The sequence below is a fragment of the Pectinophora gossypiella genome, chromosome 1, assembly GCF_024362695.1.
Source record: "Pectinophora gossypiella chromosome 1, ilPecGoss1.1, whole genome shotgun sequence".
Lineage (NCBI taxonomy): Eukaryota > Metazoa > Arthropoda > Insecta > Lepidoptera > Gelechiidae > Pectinophora > Pectinophora gossypiella.
Genome location: NC_065404.1, coordinates 11,280,627 through 11,306,915, shown reverse-complemented (window position 1 = coordinate 11,306,915; position 26,289 = coordinate 11,280,627). Strand labels below are relative to the sequence as shown.

The 26,289-nt window shown below is 44.9% G+C and overlaps 1 protein-coding gene across 8 annotated transcripts in view; it reads right to left on the bottom strand.

Moving 5' to 3' along the window:
* Positions 1-219: 219 nt before the first annotated feature.
* Positions 220-26,289, bottom strand: part of LOC126372232 (protein muscleblind) — a 264,761-nt gene continuing 238,691 nt past the window's right edge. For 5 of the 8 annotated variants that reach the window (XM_050018163.1, XM_050018081.1, XM_050018247.1 and 2 more), the window contains 7 exons: positions 12,498-12,665; positions 11,543-11,623; positions 10,956-11,135; positions 9,632-9,841; positions 9,067-9,108; positions 3,496-8,987; positions 220-2,783 (listed from right to left, as the gene is read on the bottom strand). In XM_050018163.1, coding sequence (XP_049874120.1) covers positions 8,307-8,987; positions 9,067-9,108; positions 9,632-9,841; positions 10,956-11,135; positions 11,543-11,623; positions 12,498-12,665 — 1,362 coding nt within the window. In that variant the 3' untranslated portion in view covers positions 220-2,783; positions 3,496-8,306. Of the gene's footprint in view, positions 2,784-3,495; positions 8,988-9,066; positions 9,109-9,631; positions 9,842-10,955; positions 11,136-11,542; positions 11,624-12,497; positions 12,666-24,133; positions 24,208-26,289 lie in introns of all 8 variants that reach the window. The other 3 variants (XM_050018405.1, XM_050018324.1, XM_050018471.1) reach the window with 3 other exon arrangements.

Here is a 26,289-nt window from a genome sequence, read left to right as displayed (position 1 = left end):
TAAAATTGACGTGTGTTCCATAAATTTTATGCTTGTCGATTACGCGTCCCTTTCCTTTTCGGCGGATAAGAAAATGACAGATATAACTTAAAATTAGATGGTGTTTACAGGAATTAGCACCAATTTCTTTGTTCCGTGATCGGACTACGGGCATAAATAAAAAGGGATATTGAACATTTGGTGGTTATGGTGGTGTGGCTAAGAAATGAAAATAACAAATCACATATTCAGTTGTTTATTATCTATACTGTACTCAAAATTGATCCGAAGATCACATCACATAGTAATTTCATAAATAATATTACAATGTCATGTACTTTCTGTGATTGTTCGTGAATAAAAAAATGTTCACAATATTATCATTACTTTGTTCACTGGACCGGTTTACTTTAAAGTAGACTGTAGGTACCTACTACATAATAAGTTACCATTATTTAGGTACTCAAAGAACTTACAGAGTATTTGATGAGAGATATAATTAATCAATTATTGTGTTGCAGTTCATTTTTTTGTCAATATATTTACAGTTTTACATTTTTTTTTGTGATTTACAAATAAATTCTTGAATATTTTAATTAGGTCATCATTATTCCATTTGGATTTATAATAACAGTACTTTATAGTTAAAAATATCACAAAAATGAAATATATTATGTGTAAGACACACGCAACATTAAAAATACAACAAAAAGAAAAATATAAAATCCACTAGAAACCTTGGGCCAGAAGAGTCCCTTCTAAACAGGAAGGATACTTTCGATGTTCAATCTTTCATAACGGCAATTTGATACCATATTATTATCACACTAATTAATTATAAAAGTAATCGATTGTCTTACAATAAATGCGTCAGATCATAAAATTTTGATTATAAAAATTATAGGCAACAAATAATCCATGAAACGATAAATTTCAACAAAAAATAAAATGACAAGTTATATATTTACGAGTCATAGTGCCGTATTGATAAAAGCGAACTGTTCCCTGGTTCAGTGGCCTCTAGCCGCTAGTAGCCGCTAGCCGGACCGGCATAACAAACAAACAACATAAACAAACGAACGAGTTCCTACTGAGTTTGACTCCGCTTCCGATATTCACCTTTTATCGATATGGCATTCCTTACGTTACGACAATAAATATAACACGCTTACACATTAATCACTTCTTTAATTCCGACGCTAGGAATTATTTCATAATATATACCTAAAAATATAATCACGGCACAAGTATCCCTCCGACTAAATTACTAACGTAGTGTCACTTTATCAGGATTTAGAATCAAATATGTATTATGTATCTTAAATATTTCATTATTAATATATCATTATCAAAATATCCACTAAATGGGAGGAATAAATCAAATTATTAATATTTTACTCTAACATTAATCGCATGACTGATCAACAAAAAAGGATATGGACTAGGAATAATATTAGGCATTAGGCTTCCATGCCCTCGATGTGGCCTGGGCGCCGCCGCGGCCGCGGTCGGCCGTGCCGGCGCCCAGGCGCTGCCTCTCATCCGCATACCACCTCTACATACATACCACCAGATAAATTTGATCAAAACATTAATACTGTTTGTGTCCAAAACAATAAAGGTAGCTATTATTTGCTGCACTCACCGAGAGGTAATCGGACTCGATCGTCGGTTACTATTTGTGCTTCGATATACGAGAATCGATCAATAAAAGAATGATTATCTAGCAAAATCTATCTGGAATAAAAGCCGACGTTCTATCCTAGAATTTAGGTAAATAGCTTGGAAGTATGCCTTCGTTTTAATATTGTCCGATAACGTTCATTGTATCTCGAATGTCTGTCCTCTATCACTCTACGAGTGTCGTGATCTATGCTAAGTGAGAAGGCGCGCGCGCCGGTCGAGCCGGGCGCGGCCGAGCGCGCTCCGGCGTCAAAAGTTTCAGTGCCGAAGGAGAGAAGCGGCTACTCTATTGGTGTTTCATTACTCATTCACTTAGTCTAATCTAGTGTAAAACTTGTCATCTAGTAAAACATAATTTCATAACGTACAAAAAAGTAACATAATTCTCACAAAATGCTCACATTAGGAGTGGGGGTGATGCAACTTTTGACACCGGCCGGGGCCGAGGCCGAGGCACCACCCGGACTTACATCGCTTATATACAACAAAGTTGTGTGCGACGCCCGTCGGCGGACGCACCGATCTTTACAGGAACTCATATCGTATCTTAAAAAAAATATACAATAGTAATAAAACATTTGAAACCTCACTAACTACTATTCGACGATCTCGGTACGATCTCGATAAAATTACTCAAACGGCTCCGGCGTCTCGAAATCTATTCATATCACAATCGCATGACCGTGCCTGAGAATCATATCCCGCTACTTATGTACACACTCTTCCCGAAGACTACGCTCGTTCCCGGCGGGAGGGCGCCGCGGCCGCGTCGCGTGGCGCGGGCTCGGCGCGCCCCCGCCGCTCTACACTAACCGATATTACTACGATATCACCACCTCCTCCGGGAGCGACCTGCCGGGCCCGAGGGCCAAGGAGGCGCGTAAGATATGGATAACGCGGGCGCGGGCGACGCTCAGCTGCGTGCGGGGACGGGGCGGGGCGGGGGGTTGGGGGTGAGGGGGTCAGGAGTGGAGTTGGGGGTGGGGGAGGTTAGGGGGGGCGGTGCGCGGGCGGCAGCTGCACGGGGATGTGGTAGTAGCGGCAGGCGGCGCGCCGGCACGCGCCCGCCGCCGCGTCGCGGCACACCACCACGCGGCACCCCACCACCTGCAGCCCGCACCCTGCAACACACCGCACACAATCGCATTATTAACACATCGGGAACGTCATCGCACTGATTCTTGTCATCAGCTTTCCTAAACTCTTCATCGAAAGATTTAAAATAATAGGTGAGTCGAATTGAACTTAATGAAAAGGGAACTACTCAATATTTGGAAGTACACGTGGATAACATTGTGACACACTGTTGATGTACAATGAGTAAAATGTGTCGACTAATAGTTGACTAGTTAGTAGAGAATGTCGGGTTCACATGAACGAAACTTGAACTAGAGATTTTTAATACTACGGCTAAGACTAATAAATGGCAAATGTTATGAGATAAAGGATGCAAATAAAATTGTGAATACGACATTTTCTGTTTCTAAAACATCTAAAGATTACATATGTACAGGTAATGTAATGACTAACTAACAACTTGTGAAATATGGATCGAGTCTAACTAATGATACGACTTGGTTATAATGAAACAGACTTTAAATAAAATATGACTACAAAACTCTACCTTGTACAAACTACGTTATCTTAGTGCTATGTATAAAAAAATGTGTGCAATTGATCATGCAAAAATTAGGGGAAAGGGGGGGATTCTTATTGTAAATGCGAAGTCCGAATTGTTGAAAACCTCGAATCGTAACTTTGGATTCTGAAGGTTAAAAATGAAATTTTAAACGCGATCATTCATAATTTTAGATCAAGTAGTATGGTACGTACCTTCACGAATATGAACAAATCTGCAGGTAGGTCTTGTACATCCTTGTCGATTAAAATCTTGGCACACCGGGAGGGTGTCCAGTAACTGAAAACATAATACAATTACATTACTATTATTGTCCATAAATTTCGTCTACACATTCGCACAGTTGAATCTCCAATGTATTTGTTTACATCAGAAAGAGTCACCACTTTATTTTCAGGTACTTTACGTATTTTCACGAGCACTATTCAAAGGAAATGAAAGTTAATTTTCCATCAAAGTTCAGTTTTATACTCTTTCAATACACCCTCGTAAAATCACAACAGTTTTTTACGGGCACTTGTACGTTTTATCGCTTTTTGGTTACGTATAGTGCAATACGTACTTATCTCAATTTAGAGCCATGGGCGACTAAAATGTCATAGATTCAATACATTACGGCTACGAAACAACTGTACGAATGTTTGCATTGTAACTAAATGTTATGCTACTTCATAAACTGTCGGACGACACGACAAATAATTTGACATGATTCATTAGTTACTTATACTACAATGTGCGTATGAATGTGAAATAAAAGTCGACTAGAGTGATCAAATATGATTCAAATAGTACTCCGACGGTTTATGAATGTATTATGTTAATAGTGTTAATGCTAGTTCTATATCATCGCTTATTGGACATTCATACATCTGACATTGATCATTATCCTCATTTCACAGCCGTCTGAAAAATATTGCTAACTTAGTTTTTGTAATATCAAAGAGCAAATTGTATGTTCACTCTAAATTGAAAATGACCCGGAACAGTGGTTCTCACGCTTAAAGTAATCAATGTATTAAAGTTAATTAACTAATGCGTGTGTAGTTTCTCAGTCGCTACATAGATTAGGACAAGACGGGACACACGGAAGGCGAAGTTGCTCAAATCAAATCTTGTTGCTGCTTCAATATTACAAGAACTTGACAAGATTCGTTGCACAATATGATTGAACCTTCCAAGCATTCTTTCATTTACGTGCGCGCTGATAGTGTGTCACCTTTATATTGTAAAACTCTGTTGAAACTAAAATTTTACACAAAATTATTATATTACGAGCCCACAATGTTTGTTATTCTCGTAAACTAGTATCCGTAACCGTCAGAGAGTGTGTTAAGATACGCTGCACTATGCACATAGTAGGTATGAATAAATATCTAAATGGCATGCAGAACGCTTGAAGTATAATCATTATTGCGCAGCCAATCTTATTTAAGCGTGACTATATTTTACAAAAAAGCTAAAGCATGATGCTAGACAAATTTACCAGGGCGCGGGCTCTAGAGGTTTGGTAGCGTCCAAAGTGTACCCATAAATACCAACGTTTGCTATAACAAAGCTTAAAAGAGGCTGTGTGGGAGTTACGTCGTGTGTCGGCGTCGGGCTGTGATGACTTTAGACAATCTTCCGATGTTCTCAGTAGAGGACAGAGGACGATCATGCTTACAATATGCATGGTTATAATGTAAAAAGACAAATTAAACTTATACCTTTAGCTTACATGACAGTTCTGGACGTGACATGTTAGTGGTAGTACAAACTGCAACATAATGACCATTAGAGTGCGGTTACTGTACGACAAACAAAAGAGAAACCAAGTACATTATTACATCTACGGTGAACACTGTAAAATAAGCGTCAGAGAGGCCTCAACAAGTCGTAAGCGAGGAATTGAAGCCGCGACGGCGAAGCTCTTTAAGCATTATAAAAGAAAAGTCGAAGTGAATAATTGGTTCGATCACAAAAGGATACAAGTCAATGAGTTGAGGGGAAACAATTAAGATGGTGCTTTATGATACAAGGCCAGGAAACCGTCACTTCGAACCTTCTTTTCTCACCGTTGTCATTTCAACTACCAAGACGCACAAAAAATAAATTGTTCTTAAAAAGCATTAATTTGAAATGAATGAAAAAAATAATAGAAAACCCCCTTATTAGCGGTTGATAGTTGACATTGGCAAGCGGTGATAGTCAAATACTTTCTGCTAACAAGTTGACTGTGAACTAGTTGCGATTTACAAAGATAGAAATACTAAACAAGTGCAAGCATTGTACTACAGTCTTCAGTATTATGATTCTTACAAATTCATACTATTTACACGAAGTCAACTTATTAACAGCGATGTCGCTTCGTTACGTTTTTATTAATTAAAATCCACCCTTACTGAAACCGCCGAGGTAATTGGATTTCGAAATAAAGCGTGTTTAGACACAGTGTTTAATGTATTAGGTAGAAATCATGCGAGTAAGCGGCGTGTTTCAGTAGAGGCGTTAAAACAGGAAATCACTTATACTGAGGATATTATAGTAAGCTGATTGTATCTTACCGGGTGTAAGCAAGGCAATACTGTAGAGTGACTTCTTCCACATTTGAAAGCAAGTATGTCTCACTATACAAAACTAAAAAAATCATCAACAAGTAAGTTGTAGCATCAACTGTTCATTACAATATAATCGAATACAGTTACAGCACAATGACTAAAATGGTGGTGGATGATGACATTGACACACATGAGTCGGCTGACAAGCGATGCCATCAGGGAACGAGTGTCCTTTCACCGCCAGACCGCGGGCCGGTGTATTTACTTGTTATCTACGACATATCCAGTGGCAGCCCTAAGGCAGTGCGAGCGGTGCGATCGCACCGGGCGCCTTTTTTGGGGGGGGCGCCAGAATCAACCAAGGACCACCCTAGCTGGCAGCCCCGGATCTACAGGGGAGTAACTGGATTGGGCACACCTGCCCTGTGAATTAGACCTCTTAGCGGCCACATAAAACTTATACATTTAATGGGTGGCCGTGAACGACATTTTTAGGTATATTTTGAGGCCTTGAACCACCTAAATATTTTGCCTAGGCTGCCACTGGACATATCCAACATGGTTACATTGTTTGCGGCGTTCACAAGAACACCGCTTGTGACCTTTGTCAGGAAGAATGATGGAGGAGATGATTTTTAATTTTAGCCTAGTCTTCCTTCAGTGCGTATAGTCAAGTTGACAAGCGGCTCAGATCACCAAGCGTACCTTGCCCCGTAGTTGTGATTAGACCGATATCGCTAGTGTGGTCGTGAGGTTTGTTTGTTTACATCTCGTTATTAATAAAGCGCTTAGTCTACTAAAGCCCGCCTGAAGCGTGGAAAATTAAAACGATACTCGACTCTACAAGCAGAGTGACAAAGCAGCTCAAGTTTTAATGTCCTCTGTTTAACACACATGTGAAGTTAGCCATGATTGTCATTTATTGCTTACTACGCAAGTTCCATGTAACGTTAGGCAGATTCCTCAATTTAATTTAGACGGAAGTGTTAAGTACTTTTATGTCAATATATCAGTACAACGAATTCGTTTGTTTAAAATGTGTGTTGTTTGTTTATCATTTAATTAATCAATAATGTATTTTAATTCATTGTAAACGGCCTTCAATGTCCTAACCAAACTAGGGATCATAACGTGATTTTTGTGAATATGTCCCCCGGGATTCGAACCCAGGATCTCCGGATCGTAAACCCACCGCTCAACCACATGTCAGGGACCTATGGCGGTTAAATAGTAACCCTGACACCAGGGTAAATGAGGTGATGAGTATTAACCTCTCATATGCCGACCCAGACACAATAGATTTTACATTGTGTCTGGTCGAGATCCGCGTTCCGGCGTTCGAAAGATTAATGTCACAACTTGCAAGAGTGTGAATTAGGCCTTTTTCGATCATTTCTTCCCTTACTTACTAGGGAAAAATCTGTCTAACACTATTGAGCTTTCCAACGAAAAATGTAAATAGCGTCAGAGTCGCGGCTTAGGCGTAGAGGCGGTGTGCGTTGAGGGTGATTGCAGTGAGAGCGTACTGGTTAGAGCGAGGCGCAAGGAGGGGGGGCTACGTGTGGCGTCGCTAGCGTGGTCGCGGGTCGGGTCGGGGTCGGTGCCAGGGGTCACGGCAAGCGTGCTGCACGGCACTCGTTACCTGTCCGCGTTCGTCCGTGTACACCACATAGGGCGCGTTGGGCGGCGCACAGCCTGTCCGGCCCGACACAAAAAGCGACAAAAGATTGTAATGCGGACGACAGCCGAAGCGGTCATTCGGAAGGCATGTAACAGAAAGCGTTCAAAATAAATAGAAAGAAGTGCGACCGAAAGTAAAACGGAGGCGACGCTTGTCGCCCCGCAACTACTGATGAACACGCCGGCACACTGAGCACACACGAGGAGCCACTAGAATAATGAGAATAATACCTGATGAGCCAAACGTATAAGGTGGTGGGTTCTATTCCATGCGAAAATTAGAAGGCGGCTGTGTTAGGTGCGGGCCTGCGGCTGCAAGCCGGTAACCACTAGTACGGTACGGGATCGACACATCGGCCAAAGCGCACCCGTGCGGAGCTCCTCCGGGAACAAGCGTGTACGTAGCGGGATCGACGGACCAAGCGCTCAACTCTCAGTACGACGTACTCACGATAAACGACGATCGACAAGAGGTAATAAAAAACGTACAGTCATGCATCCAAGCGTTATTATTACCGGGATCGTAGATACGAGAAATATACACGCATAAGATAATAACGGTAAGGTGAGTAGAATACACAATAGAATAGAATAGCGTAAATCTACCGAGACATCGGCGAGGGCGAATCCTCTCGCGTCGTCCTTACAATAATACAATACAAATGTGACAACACGCCTAGCGCTAACCGCCCCGACAGACCGGGGCGCACTCAGTCGCACACGTATGAGTCTCTACGCGCAGACCCCGCGCCCCGCGCCCCTCTCGCCGCGGTCGCCCCGCACGCCCTCTATGTGGTCTTCATCTTTTTGTAGGGGTTGACGGCCGCCGCCGCCGCCGCCGCAGCCGCCGCGGCCGCGGGCGGCGTCGGCGGGGGCATTGCGTACATGTACGGCTGTTGGTAGTACGCCGGCATCGGCATCGGCGGCGCAGGCCAGCCGGGCCGCATCATGAACGGGGCGCGCATCAGACCGGGCATCGCGGCGCGCGCTTTGTACGCCTGCTGCGTGTAAGCGGCCGCCGCTTGCGCCATCGCCGAGTGCTGGGCGGCGAGCGCGATCGCCGCCGCATAGCTTTTCTGGGCCACTTCTTTGGCGACCTGCGCCGGGTCTTGCGAGTTGGCAGCGGCTGCGGCGGCGTGCGCGGCGGCGGCGGCGGCGTGCGCAGCGTGCGCGGCGTCGGGCAGCGCGGGCTGCGGCGGCGCGGGCGGCGTGGCGGGCTGCGCGGGCGGCGGCGGCGCGGCGGCGGGCGGCGCGGGCTGCGGCGGCGCGGCGGGCGCGGCCGCGGCGGGGGGCGCGGGCGCCGCCGACGGAGGCGGCGCCGACGTGGCGGGCGCGGGGTACTCACATGACACGGGCACGAACGGCTGCTGCAGCTGCATCAGCTGTTGGTAGGTTGTCGCCGGCTGGTACACGGGGACGCCGGCTTTGTCGGCGGCGGGTCGTTTGTACGGCACCACACCGGGGAAGGCCTGCGAAACGTAAGATACGGATTAATAGATCGGTAGGGGCGGGGGGAGTCGTCGCGGGGCCGCGTCGCTTGATACTTACGAAGTTATCATAATAGAAGGAGCCGACGCTCTTCATGTCCATCTGAAACGAGAAACAGACGGTTGAGCGGAGGTCGGTGGACGGAGTGGCTCGGTGTGAGCGGCGCGGCGACGGGCGGGGGCGGCCGGTCGCCGCGCCGCCAGGACGCGGGAGGGAGTGCGGGAGGGTGCGGGAGGGGAAGCGTGCAAAGCTGGCGCCGTACCGGGGGCGGCTCGAGCTCGGGGGGCGCCGGCCGCTTCTTGCCGGGCTCCGACGTCGCGCTCGCTGCCGGCTGCTGCGCTGCGCCGGCCGTCTACGTGAAGCGAAGCGTCGCAGGACGGGACAGAAACAATAACGATGTAGTAGATGCACAGAATACACCTAAAGCTCGGCGTGAGGTGATATTAAAATGCGATAGATAACGAAACAAAATAAAAGTGAAGCGCGAGTGCGACGGAAGCGTGACGCGGGAACTGAACAGAACAAGCTCGGCGAACATAAGCGGCGTCGCGGCGAGCGAGACCAAGCGGAAGAAGAAAAGCGAGCGCGAGCGAGCGAGGCGAGAGCGTGCAGCCTGGTGGCGTACCGCGCCGCGCGCCTGCGCCTTAAGGTGCGCCTGCAGGTGCAGGGGAGGGTGGAAATAGCGGCAGGGGTCGCGGACGCAGCGGCCCTTGACGGCGTCCATGCACACCGTGACACAGCCGTCCTCGTGCGGCGCCAGCGGCGGCGGCGGGTGCGCGAAGCGGCACTCCGCCTCCGCGCGCTTGCACGCGCCGCGCTGGAACTCCCGGCACACCTGCACCACCACACACTGCCATATCGCCACAACGCCACAACGCCCGCTGCTCACCGCTACCCTACTCGCTAACTAGTGCGCAGGTACTCCGCCACACTACTACACCACACTGTACTAACGCTACAAACTCGCTGCTGACTCGGGCATACGCGCCTAACACATCCAAACTTTACTTGGAAATATATCAAAAATCGCGGGGTTCATTATTTCGAACTAATTTAAAATTACTCTTTTCTGAAAGTTATCAAATCGTTCCGTTCGGTTCGTCAAGGACTTAACTCTGAATTGGACCGGACGCCGCTTTAGGTATATTTAATTCATTTGAACATTAATCTCAAGAGTTACTTGAATTCCAATCGCGTCTACGTACGCATCCGTCGCCTCGTCTGGATATATTTAATATTAATTCAGATTTCTTTAGAGGGGTTGATTAAGTATGTTAAGCAAGTAGCGCTGCTACACTGTAGACGCAATATCGTCGCATTTTACCGGGTGAGTATAGACTTGCCGGCAAACGGACATAATATGGTACTAGTTTTTTATATCGGGTCCAGGCAACAGAGAGAGTTAGCGCCAACAGTGTAGGGCCTTTACCGGAGGGATCAAGCGAGTGCTGCTCGCGAAGCGCACGCGCAGACGCACTGTAGTGTGCGTCCGCGGACCGACCTCTTCGGTTTGTATAAGGGGACCAATAACTTTGTATCTATATAATGATACTGAATTCATAAGAGCCCATAATACCTCAGATTTCAATTTCGAATATAAGGTAATTTATTTTCTAAGAATCGTATGTGTACACTTATTAGACTCCGCCTTATTATCAAGAATAAGAGAGTCTAAATTATATTAAAGATTGGGTAGTCTTATTATTTGTACATTTACACCTACAGACATCAAAGAAATTGATGAGCTGTATTGTATTTGTAATAAATTATTCATATTTAAGATAAAAAAGATTTTGGGAGAATTGATTATCTAGGTTAATAACAACGCGCCGAGGTATTAGAGACTCCAGAAGAGAGAAAACGCAAGACTCGAATAAGTCGGTCCCCGTTTGCAACATCGGGAAGCGCTACCGTAATTAATTATCGAGGAGTATAGTAGAAAACTGTACCTCGAGGCGGTCGGTTCGAGGCATCTTCTGCTGCAGCACTGGCTGCTGCATGACGCCCAGCGGCGAGGCGGCGGCGGCAGCCGGGTCGTGGCCAAGCATGGCCGGCACCAGCTGCGGCGCGTAGTACTGCGCGTACGTCGACCCCACGCCTGGGACGCCCGACAAGTACGGGGACGTCGCCTGCGCACAACAAATAACACAATCACACATTGCATATTTCAATAAGAGAATCGTCATCATCCATCACCAACTACTACTTCCTTAAAGCGTAATCCAAAAGCCCTAAATGCAAGCGCAAAGTGCAAAATACCAATATTAAAGCGCTACAAAATACCCAACGCAAAAGTTAAATTGAGTGACAGTTACCGTTAGCCAAACAAGCGTTCGCATGCATTAATAAACGAAATCGAAATATTAAACAAGCATACGGTACGTCCAGTCTAGCTACCCACCGGCCACCACCAGAAGTCGGTAAGGAACTGGGATATTCCGGGAACTGGGGACACGGGAATATATGGTTGTATCGGGTGCTACATGTGCAGTGAGGAAGGGCGGGGGTGGCGGTGCGTCACGTGAAGGCGGGTTACCTGCGGGGTGAGCAGTGCTAGAGTGATCGGGTCGAGCGCGGTCAGGTGCCCGCCTGCGCCGGCGCCGCTCATGCCGCCCACCTCGACACAAAACCACACAAACACGCTACTCATCGTGCGAATACACCCGCGCCCGCCGCGCGCCCGCTGCTCCTATTACGTCGGTCCACGCATGCCGTTTCTCATGCATGTAACATTTATACTATTTTATTTGACTTTTACAATAATTTACATAAACTTGGCAATGCGTGAAGAGATGTCTCGGAGCCTCGGGACGCGAAGTTAGCTACGTTGTGAACGGTGAGAAAGGAGATCCGGTGATTAAATTTGCATTACCGCTTATACCCAGTTCATACAATGTGAGTAAGTTTGAAGAATAGTCATGCCACTTAAGGAACGAATTTTACAAACATGCTCAAGCAGTGAGGAGCGATCGGCCACCAGCGACTAGGTTTAAGTTGTGCCAAAAACTAAAGACATTTTATAAGACAAAAACAGGACAAACACATGTTGTTATTTTGCTTACTTATGTTAGTGTTCCCTCTTACTTAATGAAACTTTAAATTAAAGCGCAGAACTCTATGTAGAGCGCGCGCTTTGAAGTAACTACTAACTTTCAACTTATACATACGACTACGTTGCTTAGAAAACTTTAACGAGGAAATGAATTTGCTTAAGAAACCATTCCTAAAGTTAATCAGAATAGATGTGAAATTACATTCGACGTACTTTCCGCTTTAACTTAAGTTTATGAGCGTAGGCACAACTTAAACTAAGATTTTTTTTAAAGAATCTACGTGTTTTATTAGAACGCTTATAAAATTACAGAGTAGCGAATACACCGAAAGCTTTGTGGCGTGCATTGAGTACCTACATACCTACATATTGAGGACCGATCGCTCAAAGCATTCACTGAGTAAGTTACGAGGCAGAACAACAAGCGGGCGGTACTCACCACGGCGGGGACTTGCCCGGGCAGCACCTGCCCTGGCGTTAGGCCCATCTGCTGCATTAAAGCGTTCTTCAGTGCTAGGTGATTCCTTCCGTTGATGAGCAGCTGGTCCTTGAGGTGCTGCGGCGGGTGGAAGTACTTGCAGGGCGGCTTCTCGCGGTTACACCGACCCTGGAATTGTCAACATACGAAAACATTAGCACAAGTTCCAACAAAAGACCCGATAACGCACAAAAAGTAATGTTGACGACATTGAAACCAATGAGCTATTTTTGAGACACGAAAGGAAAATGAAAGAGATAAGAGTAACGCACCCCAGGTAAGCGACACTTGTGGGCTTTGAGAAAAGACGAAAATGGCGGACCTCATTCGATATCATTCCGATAAGCAATATGTGTAGCGGGGCGTCGGCGGCGGGCGGCGGCGGCCGCGGTCGGCTCAATGCCGGGCAAATGTGCGGAAATCCCTCCATGCATCACAATTGCCGTGAGCCGGCACGTAGCCACCAGAAATCCTCCACTCGATTTTTCCTTATAACCGCGTCTTAGGCGGTGTCAAATATTTCTGAGGCGTCGGGACTCGGGTGGGTTTCGCTCTGCTCATTTTCGGCGTCAATGAGGCGCGAGATAATTGCCTTTCGGAATCGAAGCCCTCCGCCGCACCCGCCTATGATGATTTATTTACATCCGCGTAATTAACTGTCTCACTACGTGACGGGAAGAGCTTCACGGACGTTTTATCGTCGCGAGTCGAGCCTCCTTCGCAATATTTTATTCAGTGAAAAAACGGAAAAGCGCTTATCGCAGTTTCAAAGAAAATACGTATACAAACAAACGCCATCTGAATATTCAGCGCTACTGGGGACTTTCTTACTGATAATGTCCGCGTAACAGCTTACGGTGATTTACTGCCAAGCTTTATAAGTATACGGGGTGAAGTGAAATAAAAATATTTTGGAGCGGAGGGGGTCGCGTGAACGTTTATTTAGTATGTAGTACGTGCTGGTTGACTGCCGAAGTGAGAATCTTAGCCGGCGGCTAAATCAGATGCAGGCATGTTCCAAATTTTCTCAGTTATTAAACTTTGGCGATGCGTGCTGCAACTAGCTGGTGGAAGCAGTCGGCTGCATTTAGATTAACTTGTTACTAGCAGGCATAATGTTAGTTGGACGGTCCTCTCACAGTTTAAGCTCGGGATAAAGTTATTATTTCCTGTTACTCGGCGCCGTCTACTTTAACCGAGTTTCGATTCCTAGCTACTCGTTGGTGAATTTGAATGGGTGATCACGTTTCATCGCAAGATAACTTGGCGGGTCTATCAAACTGGTATTTATTAGCGAGAATGATTCGGCCCGTTAATAACTTTATAACTGGAAATGTCAAATTCATGTTTCAACACTGATTTAACGGATTTGTAACGGCTTGTAACTTTGCTGGACATTATTGTTTATCTTTTAACGTTGGTCTAAACGTAACACTAGGCATTGATCAGTACCTGAATATAAAATATATCGTAAATTAAAATAAATAACATAATAGTTTAAATTATGGTGAGCCATAACAAGTTTAAAATACAGTTGTTGCGTAACCTACACAAAACTGTGGACTAGCGTGATCATTAAGCGAGGCAGGACAATTGAGGGTAGTTTTTAGTGGTACAGGGCCGGGTCTCGTGTGGGGCGGAACAGGTGTATGCAACGATTAGCGTGACGGATGCTCGTGCAGATACAAATGGCTGCGTCGCCGGAGACGGATGGCCGGCGGGCCGCGCGCCGCCGCCCGGCGCACATTACGACACATTAATTGCTCTTCGATCACCTCGTATCTGCTCTACATGTTCTCTGCGCCCCGATTGCGAATTCAACATTTATTTTACATAAGCTCATGACTGTACCCTAATGATAGGTGGTGAGTCACATCATATCGCCGTTAATAATGATCTAGTCAACTGTGTTAGTGAAAATTTTACATTTATTTTATATATTCTTTTTTTGTTTTTACTAGCTCTCAAATATGGAAACGATAGCAGTCAAATATGAAACCCGATAAAAGATAATATTTAACAAGACATTTCGTGACAATCCGAGAGGATTAAAACAAATCTGCGGGCGGTTTCAATATGCCTTATTTGTTCGGGAAGAGGGCAAGGGAGGGTCGGCCGGCGGGTGGGCAATAACCTCCCAAAACTAATAACATTTTTGTGATAGTGGAGGAGCCAACCGACCGCGCGTCCCTCGCCTTGTCCTTTATAGCACAACAATGCGCACTTGCAATACAATAAGGGGTTAGCCCAGAGTCAGTTTCTTGCCATCACCATCTTCCGGAGGGCGGTGATTTAAAAAAAAACCCGTATCTACGGATCGTTCAAAGGGTTAAAGTGAGGATGTCCGCAAAAGATTGACTTTGAAAGTAAAGGAGTTCGGCTAGCACAACTGGATTGCGGCAAAAATAACATCAACGAACGAACAGAGGCGCTTGTGTCTCGTTAAGGTGAGAGCAGTAAAGCGGGCGAGTGCACTTTGCAACTGTGACGTGTATAACGAACAGCCCTCGAGTGAGCGGCGGCCGGCGGCTGCTCGGCACGCGCCGCCACGCTTGTTACTGCACCGCCGCCAGCGACTACCACGGTACCTACTCCTGCTCTACTATTCTGCAAACAAATTGACAAAAGCCCCAAATGACGTTTGAAGAGTGATTATTAAATTAGACAGTAATAAGGTGGCCCATTCATTAAAGCAATCGATGAGTCAGGATGTTAAGAATGCGTGGCGTGCGAGACGGCGCTCGCTAATCAATCAGATGTTCGATCACGATTGATGGATTGGCGACACGCCGGCGAGCGCACTCAGCCGTACGCGCATGCCGATACTCGTCTATTCTACTATTGGCCGGCTGCACGTACGCTGGGACAAATCGACACACGAGGAAAACAATGGGCTAACGATCCGATGAATGACACGCTCCCGTCACGAAACGGCTCAAAGCCCACTTGTACGCACGAAAGTGGGTGCCAAATATATTCGTCTAACAGGGACAGCCAAGAATAGCCCGGTCGGAGCGGCGTGCCAACTCCTGCATCGCTAGGTGAGCGGGCCACGTGCCCACGTGGTCCCCCGCCCAGCTGGCCGTTTACAATTTCGTATATTTGATACTTTGAACCCTCAACAAAATGTTCTGCAATCTTCAACATCCAAGATCAAAGTAACTCTCATGGTCACTGTTTGTTTGTAAACTGGTCAACTGTAAACGTAACGCTGCAATCATAAATACAGTTCCCAGCGATAACTGAATAAGGTTAACCATAAGTACATTCCCCGAGTAGAAATAAGAAAGAATCGGGCAAAAGGTAATTTCACGGAATTCTTATCATGCATGAGTGCTACAGATAAAGGGAGTAGCTCACTAAAGAATTCGAATAAAGATAGATGTCCCGATGGAGTAGAATATTCGAAGGGTCCCAGGTTCAAGTCCCGCAATAGGAGCAGGTAACACGATCACAGACCAAGATCCGGTCCCGGATGCCGCGAATATTTTTTTTCCGACGAGCCAAAGCGAGGGAAAGGTGAAATCTAATTTGCAAAATTTTGTGGCTGGGAAGGGAATTAGGTAAGCAAAGTCAATTCTGAAAGTAAGTAGAATTTGAATTTAAAATGATTTATAGAGGCGCAGGGGAGTGGCTAATGAGGCGTCACGCGAGAGGGGCGCGTGTTTACGCCTCGCGCTCGCCGCGTATTTTTTATTGCGGCTCTGGGCGGCGCCGCCTCCGCAAGTCCGCACCGCATCGCTCGAGTCGACGGTCGCAGCGATCACGTAACGCCCAACACACCTACACACACCGAATTTGGCTGGTCACCTCACAAAAATCACCTGTTTCCACACGGCTACATATCACTCATTATGTCATCGACTCACCATAACATTTCCAAATCCACGTGTAAGCTGTTCAGTTCCAAGAACCGTTTACAAGATAGAAGCGTTTGTAGTTTGATTTATTGTCCAACTAATTTATGAATGTCTCTACATCAGTATCAGTTTTAGCCCAAACAAAAACCACGCACTTCTTTGTACAAATGGCTTATACAAAGAATGATTCAGTTCGGTGAAGTTTCCAACAAGTTTGCATCGGGGTGCTCGTAGCTTAACGTTAAAATATGCATTCGTGCACGGAGTTATCTCGGCCACTTTTGCCATGGCCCGCGGCGGGCGGTCAGCCGTTGTTTATCCTCGCTTTTATATTCGTCACATACTATTGTATCCCTGCCTTTGTATAGGCTTATTCATATTGAAAATGCTTATAGTTTCTAAATTTAGATTATAGTTTAATCATTCTCCTATTATTACTAAATGATGACATATTCCTAGCTGTCTTCGTGTTATGGTTTACGCGGGACTCGACACGTTTATCATTCCGATTGGGTGAGCAATAGACGGCACGTGTTCAGTGTATGTGTTGGAACTTGGCTTTCCAGTAAGTGATTGCGTTGGAATGGTCAAAACAGTGTCAGGTGAGGTGGCCGGTAATAAAGTTGTAGCGGGGTGTGAGATTAATGCAACGGAAGCGGGCACGACCTCTCCAGGTGTTTCATTAAATTGCGCGCGGCGCCTCGGCCGCCTCGTACGGCCATTATGAACGCTGCAAGCTCGAGGGCCATTCGCTTTAAGAACGCCCGCGCCACTTTGTAACAGCCTTAATGAATCTTGTTACTTATAGGCTCGCGTAAATTGCCTGTTTTACTAACGTACCGTGGGGAGAAAAAATCATTAGGTCAGTGAACGCTCTCACGTACGAAACGCTTTGCAACTCCAGTTCCGCTGAAAGTGCTATTTTCGTTGCAGCTTAGTCAGTTTTGTTTGGAGGTAATTAGGAGACGAATGTAAATATTCATGTAAATTCCTCGACGAAGGCAAGCAACTAATGCTGTCGGAAAATGTGTCATGGACCACTGTCAGTAAACACATTTTTCGTGGAGCCTAATTGATGGGTGCGAAAGAATGTTCTGGCATTTTTAGATTTTAATTTTGAATCTTTCAGCTGTTAATGAGTCAAAGCTAAACACTATAACTCTCGTGCAGTTGGGCGAAATAAGCGTCAACCGTGTGACACGAGTGTGGATACGAGGCAGAGGTCCGTAGACGCCGCCGCTCGAGCCGCCTAACCAGTTTAGTCGAGCTGCTGCAGTAATTAGTCTAAGCAGCTGGAGCGCCGTCTCGCCCGACTTACTTTGACTTGCTCGCTTACTACCTCACGGTTCACTTCGACAATTTGCTCGGCTCATTATTCAACTGGAACGTATATTAGTCATTTTTGAATTTCAATTTAGAGTATCTATAATGCCTAGCTGTTGGCAAGAATTGTTTTTTACCCCAGCAAAAGTTTGAACCGCGCTCCTTTAAATGTATTTTTTATTAGCCTTTGTGTTGAAGGTAATAGAAAACGTCGAGATATCGGATTCTTTCAATACTTTTGTGACTGCTTCTTGCGACGCTCAGCGAAAAGATCTAAATAGGCTTTACTGGGTCTGTTTACCGTAGATACTCGTAGTGAGACGTAATAAAAAGGCGGGGTAAGTTATTCAGGCAGTTAATCCAAGAGTATTTGGAACCTGGTAACATTTTTATTAAATCGTAAAAAGCGGGGATCAGTAAACAACATCACAGCCGAAGATAAAAGGCGATAACTGCGAAGCGGCCTAACTACAAAATAAAGAGCCCTTAGTACGTACGATAAGGGAAGTTTAAGAGGAGTTTTCGGGGCGCACGGGTCGGACCGATAAATTGGGCGGCACTTAATTATGATCTCGGGCGGCATCTTGCAGGCGGCTAATGTTCCGGACTCGTTTAATGCGCGAACTTGTAGTCTCAGCTCCGGCGGGCGTGATAAATCTCCATCTGTGCCTGAACCGACCCTAGGCGCTACCCGCGCGCCGCTCGCCTGCCAGGACTCAGCCGCACCTCGCCCGCTCAACTTAAACTTTGTTACCGTCGGAAAATCTGACCCATATTGATGACAAATTGCTCCAACGTACTAAAACAGTTTTATTCGTTGTTTTAGCCATCGTACGAAAAAAATGTGTTTTGAAATTTAACAATAACATAGGTTTTTGATAATATTATGTAAAATTTCGAAGATAGTGATAATCCGCTTAACTATTCAAACTGTATTGATTGATAGCTTTCCACTGTCATTAAAATATAGGTACATATTCTAATTGTTACTTACGAGGACATTAACATTTTTTAATAATAAACTGACAAGCTGCCTTTTACAAAAACAATTCGCTATCACATGAACTCGGTGCAGTGACGTCAGGGAGCTAATACATTGATAATGTGAACACTTTATATATTGTGTAGGTACTGTATTATATTCTTCGTGTAACAAAGTTTACGCATTCAGTCGACATTTGGATACCCATTACCGCCATACAATCTACCATTGAACTCGAGAAGTCAGTAAACGTGTCCGCATAAATCAATTTTCTAAACACGACCGAGTTATACACCACAATGATTTACGATGAAACAAGAAGTTTGTTCGTTTTACGTTGCCTTTTTACGGTGTGAACGTGGGTAATATACGCGGAGTGTTATTGTGTATGGGCTCGGTCGGTACATTAGGAAGAGTGGCAGAATGTTATTGCACCGCGTTAGGTTAATGTCGGAGGCCGATGCTGTGGGGCGACAATTCGGGTTGGGCTGGGGCGGGGGCGCAGTCGGCGCCGCATTATCTAGGTATAATTAAAGCGGGCAAGACGACGGCGAGACGTTACGCCGTCCTAACGGCTTTTATGGCGTATGTAACATTGCCGGCACATAAAATAAATGTGCCGCCTCCAGCGCCCCGATATAGCTCAGTATTCCCAGATTAATCGCCAAAATGTTTGCTCTCACGCAATACGACTCCCGTTATACGTATCATTCATATATAAATAATGACAAAATATATAGGCATGAGTTCATTGTTGATTTTTAATGGAATAGCCATTGCATTGCGGGGGTATTTACGTTCATGGAGCTATACTTTTTGGACGACACCGTTTTTGGAAACTCAGTTTTTATTTATGACTAAGGGGTGGAAATCGGGAAAAGTGTGCACGTGTGAAAGCGACTTTCAGTTTATACATTTAGTGGTACAATAAGTATGAGTCACTCTGGCGACATAGCGGCATCGTCAAGCGCAGGTTTTATTCGAGGGCCGCTACCGGCCATCCGACCCGTCATTTAAATCTTTATACGTCCACATTAGCTTTATAGGCGGCGGGAGCTTTCTCCGGCGTTAGCGGCGCCAGAGTGCAGTTTTATTGAGGATGAAATACCGTAATTGCCACTCGGCGCCAACCTGCGACTGACGAGTTTTGTACGTGCTAATTGTGCCATCTCACGTACAAGTCCGATTTTTTTAAAGGTGTTACGTAACACATGTAGGTAATTTCGGTATGTAGCTACTGCCGGCTAAAACAAATAACTGAATTGCTCTATTCGGTCCCAGATGTCGGCCCCAGAACAAAGTGTTCCTTTTCCGCAAGGCGTATTCGGATTTTTTTCATCTTTGAGGATGAAATTAAGTACCTCCCCCGGACGTAATATGACAAAACAAAATAAGCTTTATATTGAGAATCATGGGCCAAAAATGGAGCCCAAAATAAAAAGGGAAATATTCAAAACAATAACCGCTTTTCATATCTCAATCCCCGAACAGCCATAATCTTGACAAATGACGGTCTTTGGAGTGTAGTCGGCACTACGGGCCGCATTGACAAAGCCCCAAATAAACTGACGCGGACACATAAATAAGCATATTCGATGTTTTATTGAGTGGAGGAAATACTAAGGAAATAGTTTCCCGCGTCATTACGCGGGGCATCAATCAAAGGACGCCCATTGGCGGCGTGGATTTGGAAAATGTTCGAGTAGATCGATTGCGGCCGGCCGGCTTGTCGACCGCTGCCGTATACTTATTTACGATGTCGTATCATTGCAGTCCTAGAATCTAAATCGGAAGTAGAAAACACGCGCGTTGAATGTTGCCCCAAAGAAAAAGTAAACAAATGAGGCTAGTTGGCAAAAATAAGACATTTTTTTCATCTTTCAACAAGGCTCCAGCAACGTTTAAAATATTTGGCGAGTTGCCTTGCAGACTGTGGACTTTGTAATTGTGTGAATTATTTTTCCAGCAACTATTTACGCGCCCTATCTTACAATATTCAAGATTTTTAAACCAACCGCAGTGTGACACGGAGCGAGAGCCGGCCGTGGTGGCGTACATTCTCGTTGCTAGGCAACAGGGACCGCAAATATGGCGCAGTGTTTTCAGTTTCGCGTGGACGTAAACGGTGAAGGCGTTCGGGCCGCGAGTGGTATGGTACGGAATGCACGATATCTGCATTGTGGGGCGGCGTCGCGGCGCCGCCGGGTCTGGCGTCGAGTCGGCGGCGCATACATCAGGCACGCGACCGACCCCCTTCCAGTGCCAGCCACGTCAACCCCCCTCGGTCCCTCCTCGCCAATTATCACTATCGTTTTTCTATTTTTGACTGCATTAACTCGTGTTTTCAGAGTAAATGTTCCATGGATGTTTGTTTAACGACATATGATATGAACTCGCTACATTAATTTCAAATATTTGGTTTATTGGTGGAAGCTACTTTACCTATTTGGCTCTTATGGAGTTGACCTTAGGCACTCTACCAAAACAATATAGGGCATAGACAAAGGTGAAAACATAGATGACATAAACTGTAATCGATATAAAATGTTAGTTGAATGATGCGACCACTGCACTTAAGTACAAATACATAGTTACGCACCTGGGGTTATAATATAGTGTGTTGTGCCAGATGACAAACCAGTTTATTGCGTCGTCTTGTGATACAATGAGTCAATTATATACTAATTACAGTCTCAGTGTTCATCGTTATTAATAAAATCAATCCACAGTTGGTACACAGGATAGGATTAGTGTGCAAATTGCAGATCATTCCACTATTTGCATAATATGAGTCGCGAATATTAATAGAACTAGGCATTTAAGTAAACAGATCGGATGTAAACACTACATAATTATTGCGATCAACCAGTCATTATGATGATTATGCTTCTTTCTTTTTGTTAATATGATGGCATTTTGCCTTATTACGTATTAGCCTTTAAAATACTGTGTTTGCAAGATGTTTAAAGAACTGCTCTATATTTTTAGTGAGTCACAACTTCACAAGATAAGCCAGATAAACCGAACGCCAATCGAGGACGTAATTAACGTTTCTAATTAAAGATGTGAGAAAGTTTTAAAATTTACTGTGACAGCGAAAGGGTTGCTCCAAATGTTTTACAGGAATTGTTAAGTCCTTTGTAATGAGGAGTTTAAGGTGTATTACAGTTGAATTGTTGGGTCGGTCGAACAGCAAAATACTGTTATGCTGTGCTGTTAAATACTGTGAAGCGGTTAGACTTAATAATTCAAATAACGAACAATGTTCAGTAATGAACATCGGCGTGGCTGGAATTAGGTGTGATGTCAACATCGTAATCCAATTAACGTACGGTGTGTAATTTCCTTACACGCGTACACGGTGTCGATACGTGTAGGCGTCACTAGTCCGGGGGACGCTGGCGTGAAGCAGCCGGAGCACGATGCAAGCTGCACTGCCCTGCTCCCCATTATCCTATGCAAATCCGGATTTCCCAAATATCGTGCTCTGCCGCGGGCCACCTCGCTATCGCGGCTATTAATAACGCTCCGTGTTACAAATACGAGCCTGGAGCTGAGCCGTTTAGTCCGCCGACGAAATACACCGGCCGTACGTTACTCCGCGAATTAAACCACCCCAGGTACCCTCCGCCTTTGCAATACAGTTCATATTACCGCAAAATATATCGCAGCCACGGCGGCCGAAAGTACTTTCGCGCCTTGCGGAGTGGAGCATTTACATATTTTGCTTATTGCAAATTGTGGCAAACAGTTCCTGAGAAATATTTAAACTTGGAATGCTAAAGAATGGGTTATAATATAAACGTTTAACTTGCGAGCGTTTACTTGATGTTTGAAAAGATACGGCACGGAGGGTAATTATTAAAAACCGGAATAAGAAAGTGAAAAAAATACCTATACTTTTTCACTTGATGTCGAGTCGTAAACCCAAATTTGTTTGTTTGGATAAGAAGCTTCGGGGCGTTGTAAAGCGATCGAGATATAACAAAAACAGGAAACTCCATTGAACCGCGCTAAAACATTTTATTTGTGTTAGTCAAGTATTGTGTAGACGCGCTGTTACTTTGTAGGTTTTTGGAATTATTCATGAAAACATTTTTCACGCGTTCATATTAATTTGTGTAAGCTGGTATTAATGTGAGGTCGAGTGGAGTGAGCGGAGCGTTTATCGCAGTGATCTGGTATAACAGGTTAGCGCATGATGGGAATGGATGATGGCGCGGGGTCAGGCGGCCGGGCGGTGCAGCCGCGACCCGCGGGCCGGGTCGGCTCAGAATAATCCCTTTCGTTTGGGGCGCGCCAAGAATAACTCCTCGCTACAACCCCTTCACTAGCGATTACCACTGATGGACATTGTAATACTCTTGAGCTTTTCGGTGATCTAGCGGTCAAAGTTGGTTCATTACCCTCGAAAAGTATGATGCGATAAAGTTCAAATAGACGTATCGGATTACAATAGGGAATAGAACGTTTGTATTGAATAAATTAGTTGGCCATTTTATAGTGTTTTGACCTTTATTTGTTGGAGTGTAACACGAGAATGTTGGAGGTGAAGTAGGTTTAATGAAAGGGTTTTTTCCTTCATTAGAGAGTGTAGCAATGTAAATAGTTCTAACAAAATAGTGTAAATAAAATAGCTGGGCATTGGGTATTAGAAAGAGCGTTTTCATGTTCTCGTGCATTAGTATTAGTGAGCGTGTGCGGGTTTAAGCAGGGAAGAATGGAGCGGGTTGCGGCGCTGCGAGTTTTTTCAAGAGCCAGTGGATAATTAGATTAGATGCCTGCAGACCGAGTCGACGAGGCGGGCCACGACTTCTTTTTACTACACATTAATGTCTGAGTTTATAACGAGGGAAGTAGGAAATTGGAAAAATCTTGCGCGCAAAAACTTCCCCGAGCTTTCTGAGAAACTGTTTAAGCGCAACAACTATGTAAGTACCTACCTTTACGGAGTTTTAACATGTTGGCTACTTATTTGGAATTTATGTTTTTGATGAATATTTTATATTTATTTTTATATTAAGTTGTGTTAGAATGCTTTCGTCGGAACAATAAGATTAAAATAAAAATACAAAATAAGATGTCGAAGAAAGAGACTGTTAAGTTGCAAATACCAACGACAAATAAATGAAGGCTGGCACTAGTTGGTAGAATTCTATGCTCACCCGCTGAGACGGATCCAGTAGTAAGGAAATGAAATAACTTCATTAAGAACACACTCTTTAAACCGGACTGCTCGGGACGGCAGTAGACTAGAGAATGCTTCGGGCGCCGTCCACCCACTGCTACAATTTAATTAAATATGGCTTCGGATTACCTTGGTAAGGCTTCCACAAACTACTCAGTTACATTATTTTTATTCTACGAAAACCACCCTTACATGGAGGTAGCAAGTTACGCTTGTATCCAACGATTTACGTCATCTACCATACCTGACATACGGAACGATCACACCCCGCGCTATCGTTTCACCACAAAATGTCGCCTCAGCTCTACTAGACATTACCTGCAACAAAAAGATTATAAAATAAATCAAGTTCCGCGATTTGTTTACGACAAAGTCAATTAGCTTGAACAATGTTTCTAATAATAATAATAATGGCTGAGGGAGTGACGAATCAAAGTTACTCCGGTGTAAAGTCTTGACTCTGATAATAATGGGTTTGGTTGGAGCGGCGCGAGCGCGGGGGTGCGCGGAAGGGGTGCGATTGTTTCCGATGATAAACACCGGCCGCCATCCAACAGTCGGCGCTAATTAAACAACAACGGAGAAAATTAATTTGATTGTTTCGGAACTGGGCCTCTTTGTTACGGGCGCACGAGCCGGTTACCTTGCAAAAATGTTTGACTGACGCCACTCCAAGGATTATTTCCAAAACGATTTATTTAAACCGACGCGCAAGCGGCGGCGTCGAAGATCAAGAACGGACTGAAGTTACTACGTTTGACGGGGAGGGAGGACCTTTAAGTGCAAAAGTCGACGCCACTTGTGCAGCTGGACATTGACGTGTCAACCTTCGTCGTAGAAAAACAAAAGATTCTTATTATAAAAATTGCTTGTAATGTGTGCAAAAGAGCTTCATGAAGGATGAGGATATTACTTGTGACAAGTGGCGGTTGGTAGTACATAGTGATGTAGCAAGCGAGGTGACAGCCATTAGTGACAAATGAGTGGTGCGTGACGTCGCGGGCGCGCTGGTCCCGGCGGGCGCCGCGTCCCACTCCGGCCCAGATCGGTGTCGCGGTGTCAACTTACAATACGCACACCGAGCCCACAACACTCACCTCCGTTCCGCCTCTTGTCATATTAATGACATAACGTAATTAATGACTGCTTAGATATTCCGTACACATGTTAACAAGATCTGATATATGGGTGGCCCGAGATCCGATATCGAAACAACAATACGGCGTGATACGGCTTTGTCGCCTCGCCACTACTGCAGATGAATAATTTATAGCTGTGGCATAAAGTTGGAGGCTTCGGGTGTCAATTAAGCGAAGTATTTGCGAAACGCCCTCTCAATGAATAGGTTTGCGGAATTGAATTCGGAAAATTAACCGTGAATAGGCACGGGTCGGGCAAAAACTTTAATGCGTGCCCGGAAAGCTGCCGGTGCGAAAATGTGGAATTACATGCGGCATCCGACGCGGCCAACTCGTTCCGAGAGTGTGAATTATTTACGCGGCGCCGACTGCGGGACCCCAGATAGATTGGAGACGACAAACTTTTTTTATTTACCGACGGTGTTATTGCTAAAATTCTATTTATTCAAGCGGAAACTTAACCTTGCTCACAATTTCTCTACCTGTACCTCAAAACTTTTTATTGAAATGAAACATGAATCCATTTCAGGAAAGGTAATAAGAATAACTCATCTAACTAACTACAAATAAAACTTTGTTCGTGTAATAATAATTCAGATTTGTGCAAATTTCGCTTGTGTTAGAAATAAACAATTATGCACACGATACCGCATCAGTTCCAAACTTTTATACTTACGTACATTGTGCACAAAAATAAGCCGGAGATTGGATTAAAAAGTGAAAATTTCGGAGTGAAAAGTTAGAGTTTGTGAAATATCCAGAGCAAAGGGCAGGCAAGGGTTCAGTGCACAGGGGTCGGCTCATTAAAGGCGCGTTCGTCTCATTGGAGTGGGACAAAAACGTCCTGTCCGTTACGGTTTGGGCCGCAATTAAACACCGAGAACCGGCGTTCATAGGAAAAGCGCTGAATAAGTGAACAATACAACAGCTATCTAATTACTTTGTGCCGCGCACTCTGTTCCTACAATGTAACGTGCAGTGTCAATGCCCAAACTTGCTCGTGGTTTTTGTTAAACAAACCCAACTAGGAATTGTGCCGGCGACGCGTGAGCAGTTGCCAAGTTTAATTAGCGATGTAACTAGACTTATTGGCTGAATCGAGGAGTTTCAGATTCGGTACATTAACACCGACTTTCGTGGCAATTAAAATTCTCTCGTTGTTATTTTTAATTATGAACAGACATCGTAAACAAACTGTTGGTGGAGATGACGTGTTCGGTGATCGTTAATAAAGGACCGCAATTGATGAGGCAAAATTTAA